The sequence below is a fragment of the Tachyglossus aculeatus genome, chromosome 7 (genome assembly GCF_015852505.1).
Source record: "Tachyglossus aculeatus isolate mTacAcu1 chromosome 7, mTacAcu1.pri, whole genome shotgun sequence".
Lineage (NCBI taxonomy): Eukaryota > Metazoa > Chordata > Mammalia > Monotremata > Tachyglossidae > Tachyglossus > Tachyglossus aculeatus.
Window position 1 is genome coordinate 50,478,036 of NC_052072.1, and position 14,451 is coordinate 50,492,486.

The following is a 14,451-nucleotide window of genomic DNA, read 5'->3' on the forward strand; positions in this document are numbered from 1 at the left end:
GCAGGGACTGTGTCCAACCTGATTATCTTGAATTGACCCCAGCACTTAGTACAGGTGCATGGCTCATAGTAAGCCATTATTATCATTAAAAAAAAAAGGATTCCTGTACTAAGTGCTGGTTTCTGTTGGATATAGTCCTTGTTACTTCTGTGTTAACAGTCTAAGTGTAGGATGGAGAACAGGAACTCAATTCCCATTTTACAGATGAGGAAACTGAAGCATAGGGAACCTATGTGATTTACTTACCCACATCTCCTGCAAGCCTTCCGATATCTCCCAAAATCCTGACTCACATTAACCCAACAGCCACTTATACATAGCACTTATTTATTTATACGCCTGTACAACAGCACTTGTCCAATCAGTTGTACAATCCACAATTTATCCTGATTTATTAAATTTGTCAATATTTTTGTCTGTCACTTCTGTTAGAGAAAAAGCTCACTGGGGTCAGGAAAGATGTTTCATGCTTCTGTTTGTACTTTTCAAGTGCCTAGAACCATGGACATGACCCAGTTACTATCTCCAAATTTTCCAATTAATTTCCAGCATCCCAAGTTATATAAAACCAACAATTATCTCCAGTACTTATACACATCCTCAGCATTTAATATATACATTCAATTATTTATTTTGGTTTCTCTGTTTGAAAAACACCCCTCCCTTGGAGTGTCAGCTCCTTGTGATCAGGGAATGTGTCTTTCACTCCCTGTTTTTTTTTTTCTTTTAATGATTGATAGTGGTATTTGTTATGCACTTAGTGCCAGTCACTGTACTAGGTATTGGGAGTAGATATAAATTAATAAGGTTGGCCACACTTCTTGTCCCTCACAGGACTCCCAGTCTTAATCCCCATTTTACAGATGAGAGAACTGAGACACAGAAAAGCGAGGTGATTTGCCCAAGGCCAAAAAACAGACAAGTGGCAGAGGCAGAATTAGAACCCAGGTCCTTCTGACTTTGGGGCCTGTGCTCTATCCACTAAGCCACCCTGTCTTCTCTCCTACATTGACTAGGAACCCGACCTCCCTGCATCCAGCCCAAAGTCCAGCACAGCACTTGACCCAAAGCAAGCCCTTAAATAATAATAACTATGGTATTTATTAAGCACTTACTTTGGGCCAGGCACTATACTAACCATTGGGGTGGACACAAGCAAATCATGCTGGACAGAGTCCCTGTCTCACGTGGGGCTCACAGTCTCAATCCCCATTTTACAGATGAGGTAACTGAGGTCCAGAGAAATGAAGTTGGGATTACAATAATGATAAAAATAATAATAATAATAATAATAATAATAATGGTATTTGTTAAGCACTTACTATGTGCCAGGCACTGTTCTAAGTGCTGGGGTAGATAAAAGGTTATTCAATCATATTTATTGAGCACTTACTGTGTGCAGAGCACTGTACTAAGCGCTTGGGAAGTACAAGTCGGCAACATATAGAGACGATCCCTACCCAACAACGGGCTCACAGTCTAGAAATAATACCAGGTTATTAGGTTGTCCTATGAGGGGCTCAATAGTCTTAGTTCCCCTTTTACAGCGAAGATAACAGGAACAGAGAAGTTAAGTGACTTGCCCAAGGTCACACAGCAGACAAATGGCAGAGCCAGTTTTAGAATAATAATAATAGTATTTATTAAGCACTTACTATGTGCCAAGCACTGTTCTAAGCACTGGGGAAGTTACAAGGTAATCAGGTTGTCCCACGTGGGGCTCACAATCTTAATCCCCATTTTACAGAGGAGATAACTGACGCACAGAGAAGTTAAGTGACTTGCCCAAGGGCACACAGAAGACAAGTGGTAGAGCTGGGATTAGAATAATAATAATAATTAGAATAGTATTTATTAAGCGCTATGTGCCAAGCCTTGTTCTATGCGCTAGGGAAGTTACAAGGTAATCAGGTTGCCCCAGGTGGGGCTCGCAGTCTTAATCCACATTTTACAGAGGAGATAACTGAGGCCCAGGGAAGGTAAGTGACTTACCCAAGGTCACACATCAGACAAGTGGCAGAACAGGGAATGAGAACCCACGTTCTCTGACTCCCAAGCCCTGCTGTTTCCGCTAAACCACGCTGCTTCTTTATAAAATCATGAAATGAGATGATGTTTCTCCCACAACACATTAGAAAAAAAACAAACATGCCGGCATCCTTCTGCCCCCTCCCCTGCTTCCACGCGTTTGCCAGGGCCCGAAGCACCAACTTGGGTGGGCCTTCCAAGGCCTTGGCCCGGCCTGCCTCACTGGTTCATTCATTATTAATTATTACTATTATTATTATTATTATTATAGTAATCCTGACTTCATTTCTCTGGGCCTCAATTACTTCGTCTGTAAAATGGCGATTGAAACTGTGAGTGCCTACTGTGTGCGGAGAACTGTACTACTACTACTACTAATTTTGGTATTTGTTAAGCGTTTACTATGTGCAAAGCACTGTTCTAAGCGCTGGGGAGGATATGAGGTGATCAGGTTGTCCCATGGGGGGCTCACAATCTTAATCCCCATTTTCCAGATGAGGTAACTGAGGCACAGAGAAGTGAAGTGACTTGCCCAAAGTCACACAGCTGACAAGTGCTGGGGAGGATACGAGGTGATCAGGTTGTCCCATGGGGGGCTCACAATCTTAATCCCCATTTTCCAGATGAGGTAACTGAGGCACAGAGAAGTGAAGTGACTTGCCCAAAGTCACACAGCTGACAAGAGCTGGGGAGGATACGAGGTGATCAGGTTGTCCCATGGGGGGCTCACAATCTTAATCCCCATTTTCCAGATGAGGTAACTGAGGCTCAGAGAAGTGAAGTGACTTGCCCAAAGTCACACAGCTGACACACGGCGAGGCCGGGATTTGAACCCATGACCTCTGACTCCCAAGCCCGGGCTCTTTCCACTGAGCCACGCTGCTTGTCTACCAAGCGCTTGGAAAGTACAATCCGGCAACGAAAAGGGACAATCCCTACCCAACAACGGGCTCAAAGTCTAGAAGGGGGGAGACAAACAACAAAACATAACAAGTAGACAGGCATCACTATAAATAGAATTATAGCTATATACACATCATTAGTAAGATAAATGGAATTATAAATATGGACAAATATACACAAGTGCTGTGGGGCAGGGAGTTGGGTAGAGCAGAGGGAGGGAGTTGGGGCGATGGGACAATGGAGGGTTTCCCCCTGATCCAGGAACTCAAAGGTGCCTGGGCTGAAGGGTTTCAGGGTCCCCTTCTCGATGCCTGGAGAGGAATCCTCCGGCCCTCGCACCTTTGGCACTTCTTTCCTCCCCATCCTGTGGGCATGCATGCCCTCACTTGTTCGGGCCAGTCCTGGCTCTCTGAACTCCCTCACATCTGCCACTCTCAAATCCCCGGGGGTCAAAGGACACCCTGAGCCTCCAGCCCAGGGCTGGGGTGCTTGCAGTGGGGTGGCAGGAGAAGAAACACCCCAGAGAATAATAATAATCATAGCACTTATGTATATATACAATTATACAATTCTAGCATGCACAATTATAGCACAGTTAAGCACTTACTATGTGCCAAGCACAGTTCTAAGCACTGGGGTAGACACAACAATAATAATGATAAAATGGCACTTACTAAGCACTTACTATGTGCAAAATACTATTCTAAGCACTGTGGGGGGATACAAGGTGATCGCGTTGTCTCACATGGGGCTCACACTCTTAATCCCCATTTTACAGATGAAGTAACTGAGGCCCGGAGAAGTGAAGCGACTTACCCAAATTCACACAGCTGACAAGCGGCGGAGTCGGGATTTGAACCCATGACCTCTGACTCCAAAGCCCGTGCTCTTTCCACTGTGCCACGCTGCTTCTCTGGGGAGGTTATAAGGTAATCAGGTTGGCCCAAGTGGGGCCTCACCATCTGCATCCCCATTTTGCAGATGAGGGAACTGAGGCCCAGGGAACTTAAGTGACTTGCCCAAGTTCCCACAGCAGACAGTGGTGGAGGTGGGATTAGAACCCACATCCGCAGACTCCCAAGGCCGTGTTCTTTTCACTACGCCACGCTGTTTCTCTTCGGGGAGCTGAACCAAAGGGAAGCACTCGCAGCACCGTCGACTATAAACTCATGATGGGTGGGGAACGTGTCTATTAATTCTTTTGTACTCCTCCCAAGCGCTTAGTACAGTGCTTTGCACCCGGTAAACGCTCATAAATATGACTGATTGATCGATTGCAATTCCGTGGCGGTGTCGTTCATCCCCACGTGCTCCGCCCTCTCTCGAAGGGCCTGGGGCGGACCCTCTCAACAGCTGCAGCCCCTTCAGCCGAGCTGAGTGTTTGGCCCCAGGGAGGGTTAAAAAAGCAGCCCTAGGGCCTTGAAGTCTGGGTAAAGACAGTCAGGTGGGATCTCTTTCATATTAATGATCTTTAAGCTCATTGGTCATCTTGATTTCTACTCACCTCACCCTCTCCAGAAATGAAATAATAATAATGGCATTTTTTAAGCGCTTACTATGTGCCAAGCACTATTCTAAGCGCTGTGGGGGATAAAAGGTAATCAGGTTGTCCCACATGGGGCTCACAGTCTTAATCTCCATTTTACATATGAGGTAACAGAGCCCATTGTTGGGTAGGGACCATCTCTATATGTTGCCAACTTGTACTTCCCAAGCGCTTGGTATAGTGCTCTGCACACAGTAAGTGCTCAATCAATCAATTGTATTTATTGAGCACTTGCTATGTGCAGAGCACTGTACTAAGCGCTTGGGAAGTACAAGTTGGCAACATATAGAGATGGTCCCTACACAACAGTGGGCTCACAGACTAGAAGGGGAAGACAGAACAAAACGAAACATATTAACAAAATAAAATAAATAGAATAGATATGTACAAGTAAAATAGAGTAATCAATATGTACAAACATATATACAGGTGCTGTGGGGAATAAATACAATTGAATGAATGAGGCACAGAGAAGTTAACTGCCCAAAGTCACACAGCTGACAGCTTTTAATCAGCTTGAGATGGAAAGATTTTAATGATAATTAGAATAATTATGGGATCTGTTAAAACCTTACTCTGTGCCAAGCGCTGGGGTAGATATAAAATAATAATAGCATTTAAGTGCTATGTGCCAAGCACTGCTCTAAGTGCTGGGGTACATACAAGGTTATCAGGTTGTCCCACTTGTGCCTCACAGTCTTAATCCCCATTTTCCAGATGAGGTCACTGAGGCACAGAGAAGTCAAGTGACCTGCCCAAAGTCACCTTGCTGACAAGTGGAGGAGCAGGTTTAGAACCCACGACCCCTGACTCCCAAGCTTGGGCTCTTTCCCCTAAGCCACCCTGCTTTCCTAAAAGGTAAGCAGGTTGTCCCATGGGGCTTACAGTCTAAAGCTCCATTTTCTAGGTGAGGTAACTGAGGCACAGGGAAGTGAAGTGACTTACCCAAAGTCAAACAACTGACAAGCGGCGAAGCAGGATTGGAACGCAAGACCTCTCACTCCCAAGCCCGTGCTCTTTTCCGCTGAGCCACGCTGGGAGGGACAGGCAGAGCTGGAGGAGGGCCTGCATGTCTAGAAATTCACCTCAGGTGAGTGTGGAGTGCTCATTTAAGCTCCGCAATGTTTCATCTTCCTACTTACCATGTGGGGATGTGGACTTGTGACAGCTGAGGACCATTCATTCATTCAATCAATCGTATTTATTGAGCGCTTACTGTGTGCAGAGCACTGTACTAAGCGCTTGGGAAGTACAAGTTGGCAACAAATAGAGACGGTCCCTACCCAACGATGGGCTCACAGGCCAGTGGCGGATGGAGTGGAATAGAGACTGAAGGACCTGTCTTCTCTCAAGTCTGGCTAGTGGCTTCCTCCTAGCAGCAGGAAGGTTAACAAAATGCTTTCGATTTTCAAAAATGTCAATCCTTTGAAAAATGCAAGGTTCCTGATACTTTGAGGTTTTTATAGTCTGGCAGGGAGAATATATCATTCTATAAATAGATAAGGGAGTCTGCCTTAGGGCAAGGAGGGTGGCAATTCACCCAGGCACTTACCAATCAATACCAGCCCCATTTTGAACTAGAGATGGATCTGACTTCTCCAGGTAGCTTCAAACTACTGAGCAGACCAACGCTCTCCTAGGCTAAATCTCCGTGGGAAGCAATGTGGCTTAGGGGAAACAGCACACGCTTGGGAGTCAGAGGACATGGGCTCTAATCCCTGCTCTGCCAATCAATCAATCAATCAATCGTATTTATTGCGCGCTTACTATGTGCAGAGCACTGTACTAAGCGCTTGGGAAGTACAAATTGGCAACACATAGAGACAGTCCCTACCCAACAGTGGGCTCACAGTCTAAAAGGGGCAAGCGGCTTCACTTGTCTGTGCTTCAGTTACCTCAACTGTAAAATGGGGATTAAAACTGTGAGCCCGGTGTGAGGCAACCTGATTACCTTGTATCTTCCCCAGTGCTTAGAACAGTGCTTGGCACATAATAAGTGCTTAATAATAATAATAATAATAATGGCATTTGTTAAGCGCTTACTATGTGCAAAGCACTGTTCTAAGCGCTCGGGGGGGGATACAATGTGATCAAGTTGCCCCACGTGGGGCTCACAGTCTTAATCCCCATTTTTACAGATGAGGTAACTGAGGCTCAGAGAAGTTAAGTGACTTGCCCAAGGTCACACAGCAGACTTGTGGCGGAGCCGGTATTCGAACCCACGACCTCTGACTCCAAAGCCCGGGCTCTTTCCATACCATTATTATTATTATTATTATAATCTGCCAGAGCTTTGTTGCCTGTGGAGAAGCAATATGACCCGCAATTTTACGGCATTTGCCATTGACAGAGATGTCGAGTCCTTTGACTGTCCTTTTAGACTGTGAGCCCACTGTTGGGTAGGGACTGTCTCTATATGTTGCCAATTTGTACTTCCCAAGCGCTTAGTACAGTGCTCTGCACATAGTAAGCGCTCAATAAATCCGATTGATGATGATGATGATGACATGTGGAATGTTCAGCATCTGTTCAGGTTCCTTTTCTGAAAAAAGGTGGTTAGGATTGATTATCTGCCTCCCCCTCTAGACTGTGAGCTCCTTATGGGCAGGGAACTCTCCTACTCCATTCATTCTCTCCCAAGTGCCTAGTATAGGGCTCAGCCCACAGTAAGAATTCAATAAATACCATGAGATGGGAGCTCTGAGCTCAATCCAGTGCCTGTTTACAAGCTTGTTGACAAGCCATGGCTTGTCAAGCCATATGGGAGTCGAAATTAAGCCAAAGGGAAAAAAAAAATCTATCCAATGTATTCCCATTTTCTGGGGGACTTTACGGATAAGGAAGATTCATGAATCTAAAAGATTCATTCTTTTAGACTGTGACCCCACTATTGGGTAGGGACTGTCTCTATATGTTGCCACCTTGTACTTCCCAAGTGCTTAGTACAGTGTTCTGCACACAGTAAGCACTCAATAAATACGATTGATTGATTTGATAAACTAATTTGAATCATCTTAGAGCCAGAGTTTTAGTTTGGTTGTTTTCTGGGAAGAGTTCATTCTTCTCATTCAGGATAATGGAGGTTCTTGCCTTTCCTAAATTAGTTTGGTTCTGTAATCGCCTGGGATTTTGTTTTTCATCGGAGAAAACACGGCACTGAAATGCTGTATATTCAATTTCTGAATGGAGAGAGAGTACACCAGTAGCAAATACCATATCTGAACGATCTTGCTGAACGTATTCAATTGAAAACAACTTAAAGGTAGGGGACTTCATAGTTAATTTCTTTTGTATGTCTCACAAGTACTCAATACTGCTGATAGAGGTAGTGCCTTTAAACATAATTAACTGTTCCTCTCAACTTGGCTCTAGGTATTCATTTATAAATTCAATTTCCATGTTATTTTAAAGTGACACTCAATAAAATGTAAAATACACTTTAATGTATACAAAGCAGGCTAGTTTTCAGTACAAATCTTGTTCCCAACCTGAAATTATATAATTCAGCATATAATATACAAAGAAACCAAAGACTGAAATGATCAGAGAATAAGCCAAAATTACATATGTGTATACATATATACAAATATATGAATATATTTATAATACATTAAGGGATTAGAAAAGACATAAAGAATAGAATGAGCATTGGACAAAACACCAAAATGTAATTTCTCTTTTGAATTAAATAAAATCTTTTATGTGGCAAGTGTTAAATACTATTTACTATTGTCATTAATTTAACATCTTAAGATCTGTCCCTAAGGCATAAATATTTTGAAGACTATTTTCTCTTCCTTGAGCTACATTCCCATGTATTGGCTTTGTCTAATTAAATGTGATCGTGTATGAGGAGGGGAGGGAAATGAAATGGATTATTCCTGGCCAATTTCAGTCCTGTGGTTCTTCATTCAACTTCAGTTGTTTGAACAGTTGGGGAACCGGGATTTCCTTTGAGAACTTTACCCAAAGTTCAGTAATAATTTTAGAAGTTTATTTATCATCTCCTTATATTCTTATTTTTTAATTTTAACTATTTTGTGAACCCCCTCTTTGGTCTATAAGGGTTTCAGGATGAAGAACTTTGGGTTGCATATATTAAATGAATTCACAAACTAGTGTTTGTTTACTGTTCTTTTCAATATTGTCACTAGTGAGCCTGAAACTAAAAGCAAATTAAAAGCAGTTTATCAACGTGGAGTGAAGTAAACAAAGTGGGGAAAAAGTCATCTTGGGGCAAAAAAATCCAATAAATTTGAAAGCATTTGAATTGTGTAGACAGGCTACATGTGACATTTTAAATTGAAATTGTATAGTTCTTTTCCCAACAAAACTTCAAATCTGATCACTTTTTGTCAGTCCTTCCCTCAGCTTCCTTAGGAATGCAAGAATATTTTTGATGGCAAAACTGAAAATGCCTATTTTAATTCTTTGTCCGGCTAGTGCTTTAGGGAGCTTTGACTATGCATACTTCATGTGCAAAATAAAACAAACATGGACTAGAAGATCCAAATTTGGCATTGCAAATCAACTTTCTGCTTAATTCAGGGTCACATTATTCACTTGCCACATTTCAAGAGGATTGTCACAAAGCTAATATGGACAAATAATTTATTCACAATGCAGTTAGCTACTGCATGTAGTTTTGCATAGACCATCTGCTGAAGATAACTAGAATAGCTTCATTAAGTAAAAACAGATTTGCAGAATGGAAATTATAAATACATTCTCTAACAAGAGAAACAACAACATTTAACGACTATTTTTCTCTGCCCAGGTAAGGTTTAAGGGCACCCTCTGTAACTATCCCAGAGGCAGTGTCTTACCAACACAAACACATGAAAAACACAAAAGGACCTGCTGCTATGGAAGGGCACGATGTATTCCATTTGATATCAGAACACAATAATGTTATCCTAAAACTGAAAATTCATTTAATGTTCAAATACAGTGATTTTATAAATGAGCACAAAATCATTTATCTAAATAAAATAGTTGTGAGCACATTTACATTTACAAAACGTGCTTACTTTTTTTCCAAGGGTTTCTAGTGAAGCTTTTATTACATTCGGGATCTGGTACCCTTGCAAAACGGAGCCAAGAAGACAGGCATTAACCCAGATTTAAACATATTGCTTTTAATGATGATGCTTTATCAGTGTAAGCAGATGTGGTTAAGTGGAATGTGTAACTGACATTACCTTCGGTACTGTGTGCAAGTATTATTGCAATATTGCATGGAACTTCAATTGTATTTGAGTGCTCATTTGAGAGCACTGTACTAAGCACTTGAGAGAGTACAATATAACAATAAACAGACACATTCCCTGCCCACGAGGAGCTTACAGTGCCCAGTAGTTTTTACTTTTCCTTATCACAATCTCCCTGAAGCCTCTACTCCAAGATAATCACTCCAATTCTGATTGTCATACATATCCCAGGCATGCCCATGTTCTGCAGTTGTCTCCCAACTGTTTGCCATTGTCACATGGCAAACATGGAAGTTTTGTTTCATTGTATTCTTAATGTATTTTGCCTACTGTTTTTAGTGATCCATTTCAGCTCACCAAAGAGCAGCTGCTTGAATAACCTGCTGTCATCTAATTCTGCTCTCAGTGAAGGTGTGATGGGATGAGCAATTCATATTCATTCATTCAGTCGTATTTATTGAGTGCTTACTGTGTGCAGAGCACTGTACTAAGCGCTTGGGAAGTACAAGTTGGCAACATACAGAGACAGTCCCTACCCAACAACGGGCTCACAGTCTTCTAAATTGGTAATTGGGCTGCTTTCTGGGGCTCACTCTTTGTGGTCTTGACTTCTTGCTTGGTGTTAAATATGGTATGTGCATGGTATGGATGGAAAATATCCAGCTGTCAAAGGTTTCTACAGTAAATCTAGATCTCCTAGCAGTAAGAAAGCTGAACACCATAATTGCCCTATGCAGTTGTTGTTTTTTACTGAATTTTAATCTGCACTGATGTGTTCTCTCTCGTGCTCAATCTCTTAAAGGATGCACTAACTTGATTCTGTTTATCCTTGTTTATCATCATTGGATAATGTGTTCTTTGGGTAAAATGATTCAGCTCTGGGTTGTGAATGAAGATCCTAGTTTGACAGACTGGAACATAACTTCAGTTTTCTTAAGATTAATTGTCAATCCATAACACTTGCAGATTCTGAGAAGCAGTTTATAATTTTCTGCCTTTCTTTTAGGGTGTGAAATTCCACAGCACAGTCTAATAAACGTTCTCGTATAAGCATTGATGATGTCTCAGCTTGTTGAGCTGAAGTTTTCCAGAGGGTCAGACACTTATTCTGACACTAGTTTCCAGATTTTATGCTGTAACCTCAAGTATAGCTGTAAAGAATAAGATGAATAACAATTCTACTTTACCGGTGATGAGGAAAGAATCTGTGTCTCCAATTCTGACATTGCCAGACATCTGATTATGAATGAATTTGGGGATCTTTGTCATTTCTTAGGGCAGGAAATGTTTTAGCAGTTGTCAGAATCTCCCTTTCTTCCTGAAGGTGTGATAACAGTGATACTGAAATCTAGTGGCATTCCTCAGTGTTTCTGTTATTGAGGAGGACCATGTAAAGGTTACTAAACACTCCATCTCCTTTCTGCTTTCTATCTCAATTGGTATACCACCAGGTCCAGGAGATTTGCGGTTGATATACTGAACCGTTTGCTGCGGGTACCTCTCGGCTCTTAGATAAGAATAACTGCAAAAACAAAGAGCTACTCGCAGTACATGATGCAATGTATTTGTTCAACAATCTATATATGACGAATTATGCTTATCAAAATCAAACTTGAGCCTCATTCATTCAATTGTATTTATTGAGCGTTTACTGTGTTCAGAGCACTGTACTAAGCACTTGGGAGAGTACGATATAATATACAGACACATTCCCTGCCCACAAAGAGCTGGTAGGCCCAGTCTTAAAGGATACCGATGAAAATATCTTGTAGAGACAAACAATTGTTGGTCACACTGGTGGAGGAAGATAGGGTTTCGTGCCCTTATAGAACTACTTAGCTGTTATTATGAAGTTCCTTCAGTGTTTCTTTATACACACACACACACACACACACACAGACACTCTTACACTCACATGGACACAGAGGAATCACACATCAGTGTGCAGTAGACCTATCTGACCCAAGGTCAAGATCATTTTATACTCAGCTCACCTGCTGATAGGGATTCTGATAAATGCAGTAATTTTGAAAATGACCCTATTAATTTCTCCGAAACCGTGATTCAAATAATGACTACTAATAGAGCACCCTGCTATTATCATTTTATGGGGGTGTTTTTCTGGGGTGGACTTCAATTGCTTTAGTGCTGGATCGCCCTGGCATACATCAGTTTGGAGGTCCGGCTTTTAGTAGTGTTGAGCCTAAGCTGTCCAGGAATTCCTATCGAGGTGGTTTTCTTCTGGCCGTCCTAATGAATCGTGAATCCCAGACATTAAAATATTCCCTTTTCCTCAAACAAATCACATGAGTCCTGAGCATCAACCCCGATGACAGTGCTTTCCAGTTTTGTTTTCATGATTACACATTTTTCTCTCACCTGTGTTTATTTATATCCTCATTGATTGGTAATAGGGAGGAGAGGGAAACCTCAAAAACTCATTTCAGGTGGCTTAAAGCTCATGCATCTCAATTTCCTTCCTTGTAAAATCAGGTTAATGATTCTTGAAAGTTCCTGATTTTTCTTAGAACATGCTTAGAAGCAGTTAATATGAAAAAAATATTTGTATCTCTTTTGGAATAAAATGCATTAGAGACATCTTGGAACATATCTTGGAATTCCTGAGTGGTGGCTCTCAGGAATGGGCATTTGTGCATATAGAAATAGCTTTAACAGAAATAAAAAACACACACAGAAATTTTAATACACATATACAAAGTTTAAGGTTCTTAATTTTTAAGAAAATGCTATATATTTAAGGCCACAAAAATCCCCAAACACTCAGTCTGGGCATGAATTCATTTAGTACTGGGGTTAAATTATACTTTTGTCCAGACTTGCAGTGGGAACTCCCATGGAACTGTTCTCTTTATTCTTCTGGAATCACTGTTTGGAAAAAAATAACAATATGTTAGAATAATAATCATTAGACAGAGAAGGAGAAAAACTAAAGGGGATTTAAAAAATAACAGTTGGAAGACATAGGAGCTTGAACTTCTACACTCCATTTCACACCATTCATTCAATCGTATTTATTGAGCACTTACTATGCGCAGAGCACTGTACTAAGCTCTTGGGAAGTGCAAATTAGCAACATATAGAGACAGTCTCTACCCAACAATAGGCTCACAGTCTAGAAGGGGGAGACAGACAAAAAAAAACCCCAAAACAAGACAGGTGTCAATACCAACAGAATAATGGGCCAGGGGTTGACGTCAGGGACAGGCAAGAATGAGGCACAGTGAGGAGGTTAGCGGCAGAGGAGCAGAGGGTTCGGGCTGGGCTGTAGAAGGAGAGAAGGGAGGTGAGGTAGGAGGGGGCGAGGTGATGGACAGCCTTGAAGCCGAGAGTGAGGACTTTTTGCTTGGTTTGTAGGTTGACAGGCAACCACTGGAGATTTTTGAGGAGGGGAGTAACATGCCCAGAGCGTTTCTGTACAATGATAATCCGACCAGCAGAGAGAAGTATAGACTGAAGTGGGGAGAGACAGGAGGATGGGAGATCAGAGAGGAGGCTGATGCAGTAATCCAGTCGAGATAGGATGAGAGATTGAACCAGCAATGCAGTGGTTTGGATGGAGAGGAAAGGGCAGATCTTGGCGATGTTGTGGAGGTGAGACCGGCAGGTTTTGGTGAGGGATTGGATGTGTGGGGTGAATGAGAAAGCGGAGTCAAGGATGACACCAAGGGTGCGGGCTTGTGAGACGGGAAGGATGGTAGTACCGTCTATAGTGATGGAAAAGTCAGGGAGAGGACAGGGTTTGGGATGGAAGATAAGGAGCTCAGTCTTGGACATGTTGAGTTTTAGATGGCAGGCAGACATCCAGATGGAGATGTCCTGAAGGCAGAAGGAGATACGAGCCTGGAGGGAGGGAGAGAGAATGGGGCGGAGATGTAGATTTGGGTGTCATCAGCGTAGAGATGATAGTTGAAGCCGTGGGAGCGAATGAGTTCACCAAGGGAGCGAGTGTAGATGGAGAACAGAAGGGGACCAAGAACTGACACTCGAAGAACCCCTACAGTAAGGGGATGGGAGGGGGAGAAGGAGCCCACGAAGGAGACTGAGAATGAACGGCTGGAGAGATAAAAGGAGAACCAGGAGAGGTCGGAGTCTGTGAAGCCAAGGTCGATAGCGTGTTGAAGAGAAGGGATTGGTCCACGGTGTCAAAGGCACACTCATTCATTCTCCTCCAGGAGAATTTCCCTAATTAATTTTTCTTCTCCCCAGATTAGATCCTCCCAACTGCCAACTCGATACTTTGAACTCACAACCACTTGCACTTTTGTGTATGCCAATTTGCTTACTCTATTATTTGAACACTCTTTCTCCTATCTGTAACTTACTTTATGTCTGTTTCCCCTACTGAACTGCAGTAAGCTCCTTGTCGGCAGGGCTAGCCCTATCTATTTCTTTCATATTCTTACAAGAGTTTAAAATTGTGCTCTGTACACAGCAGGCACTCAATACTACTGAGTTGTTGAATGAAACTTCATACTTTGGACATCAAAGGAGCACTGTCTTAAATTTTGGGTTTAAAGTGAACATTGTTTTTCTTGTTTGCCTACTAAGATTTGGTTTAAATGATCCAAGAGGGGCAGCAAGGTCTCCATTCATTCAGACCTTTGGCGTCATGGCTATGTGCCATTTTATGTATTTGAGCTCTTCACCTGCTACTCCCCCGTCAATCTCTTTGTTCTTCCTACGCAAACCTTGTAACTGTGACCAACTCTTGACTTTCCTACTTCAGTCACCTCACTGAATTAG

The 14,451-nt window shown here is 42.3% G+C and overlaps 1 protein-coding gene across 1 annotated transcript in view; it reads right to left on the minus strand.

Moving 5' to 3' along the window:
• Nucleotides 1–10,240: 10,240 nt before the first annotated feature.
• LOC119930703 (aryl hydrocarbon receptor-like) overlaps nucleotides 10,241–14,451 on the minus strand; it is a 155,571-nt gene continuing 151,360 nt past the window's right edge. Inside the window, exon 11 of the mRNA XM_038749298.1 lies at nucleotides 10,241–12,573. Within this exon, the coding sequence (XP_038605226.1) occupies nucleotides 12,571–12,573 (3 nt within the window). The 3' untranslated portion in view covers nucleotides 10,241–12,570. The remainder of the gene's footprint in view (nucleotides 12,574–14,451) is intronic.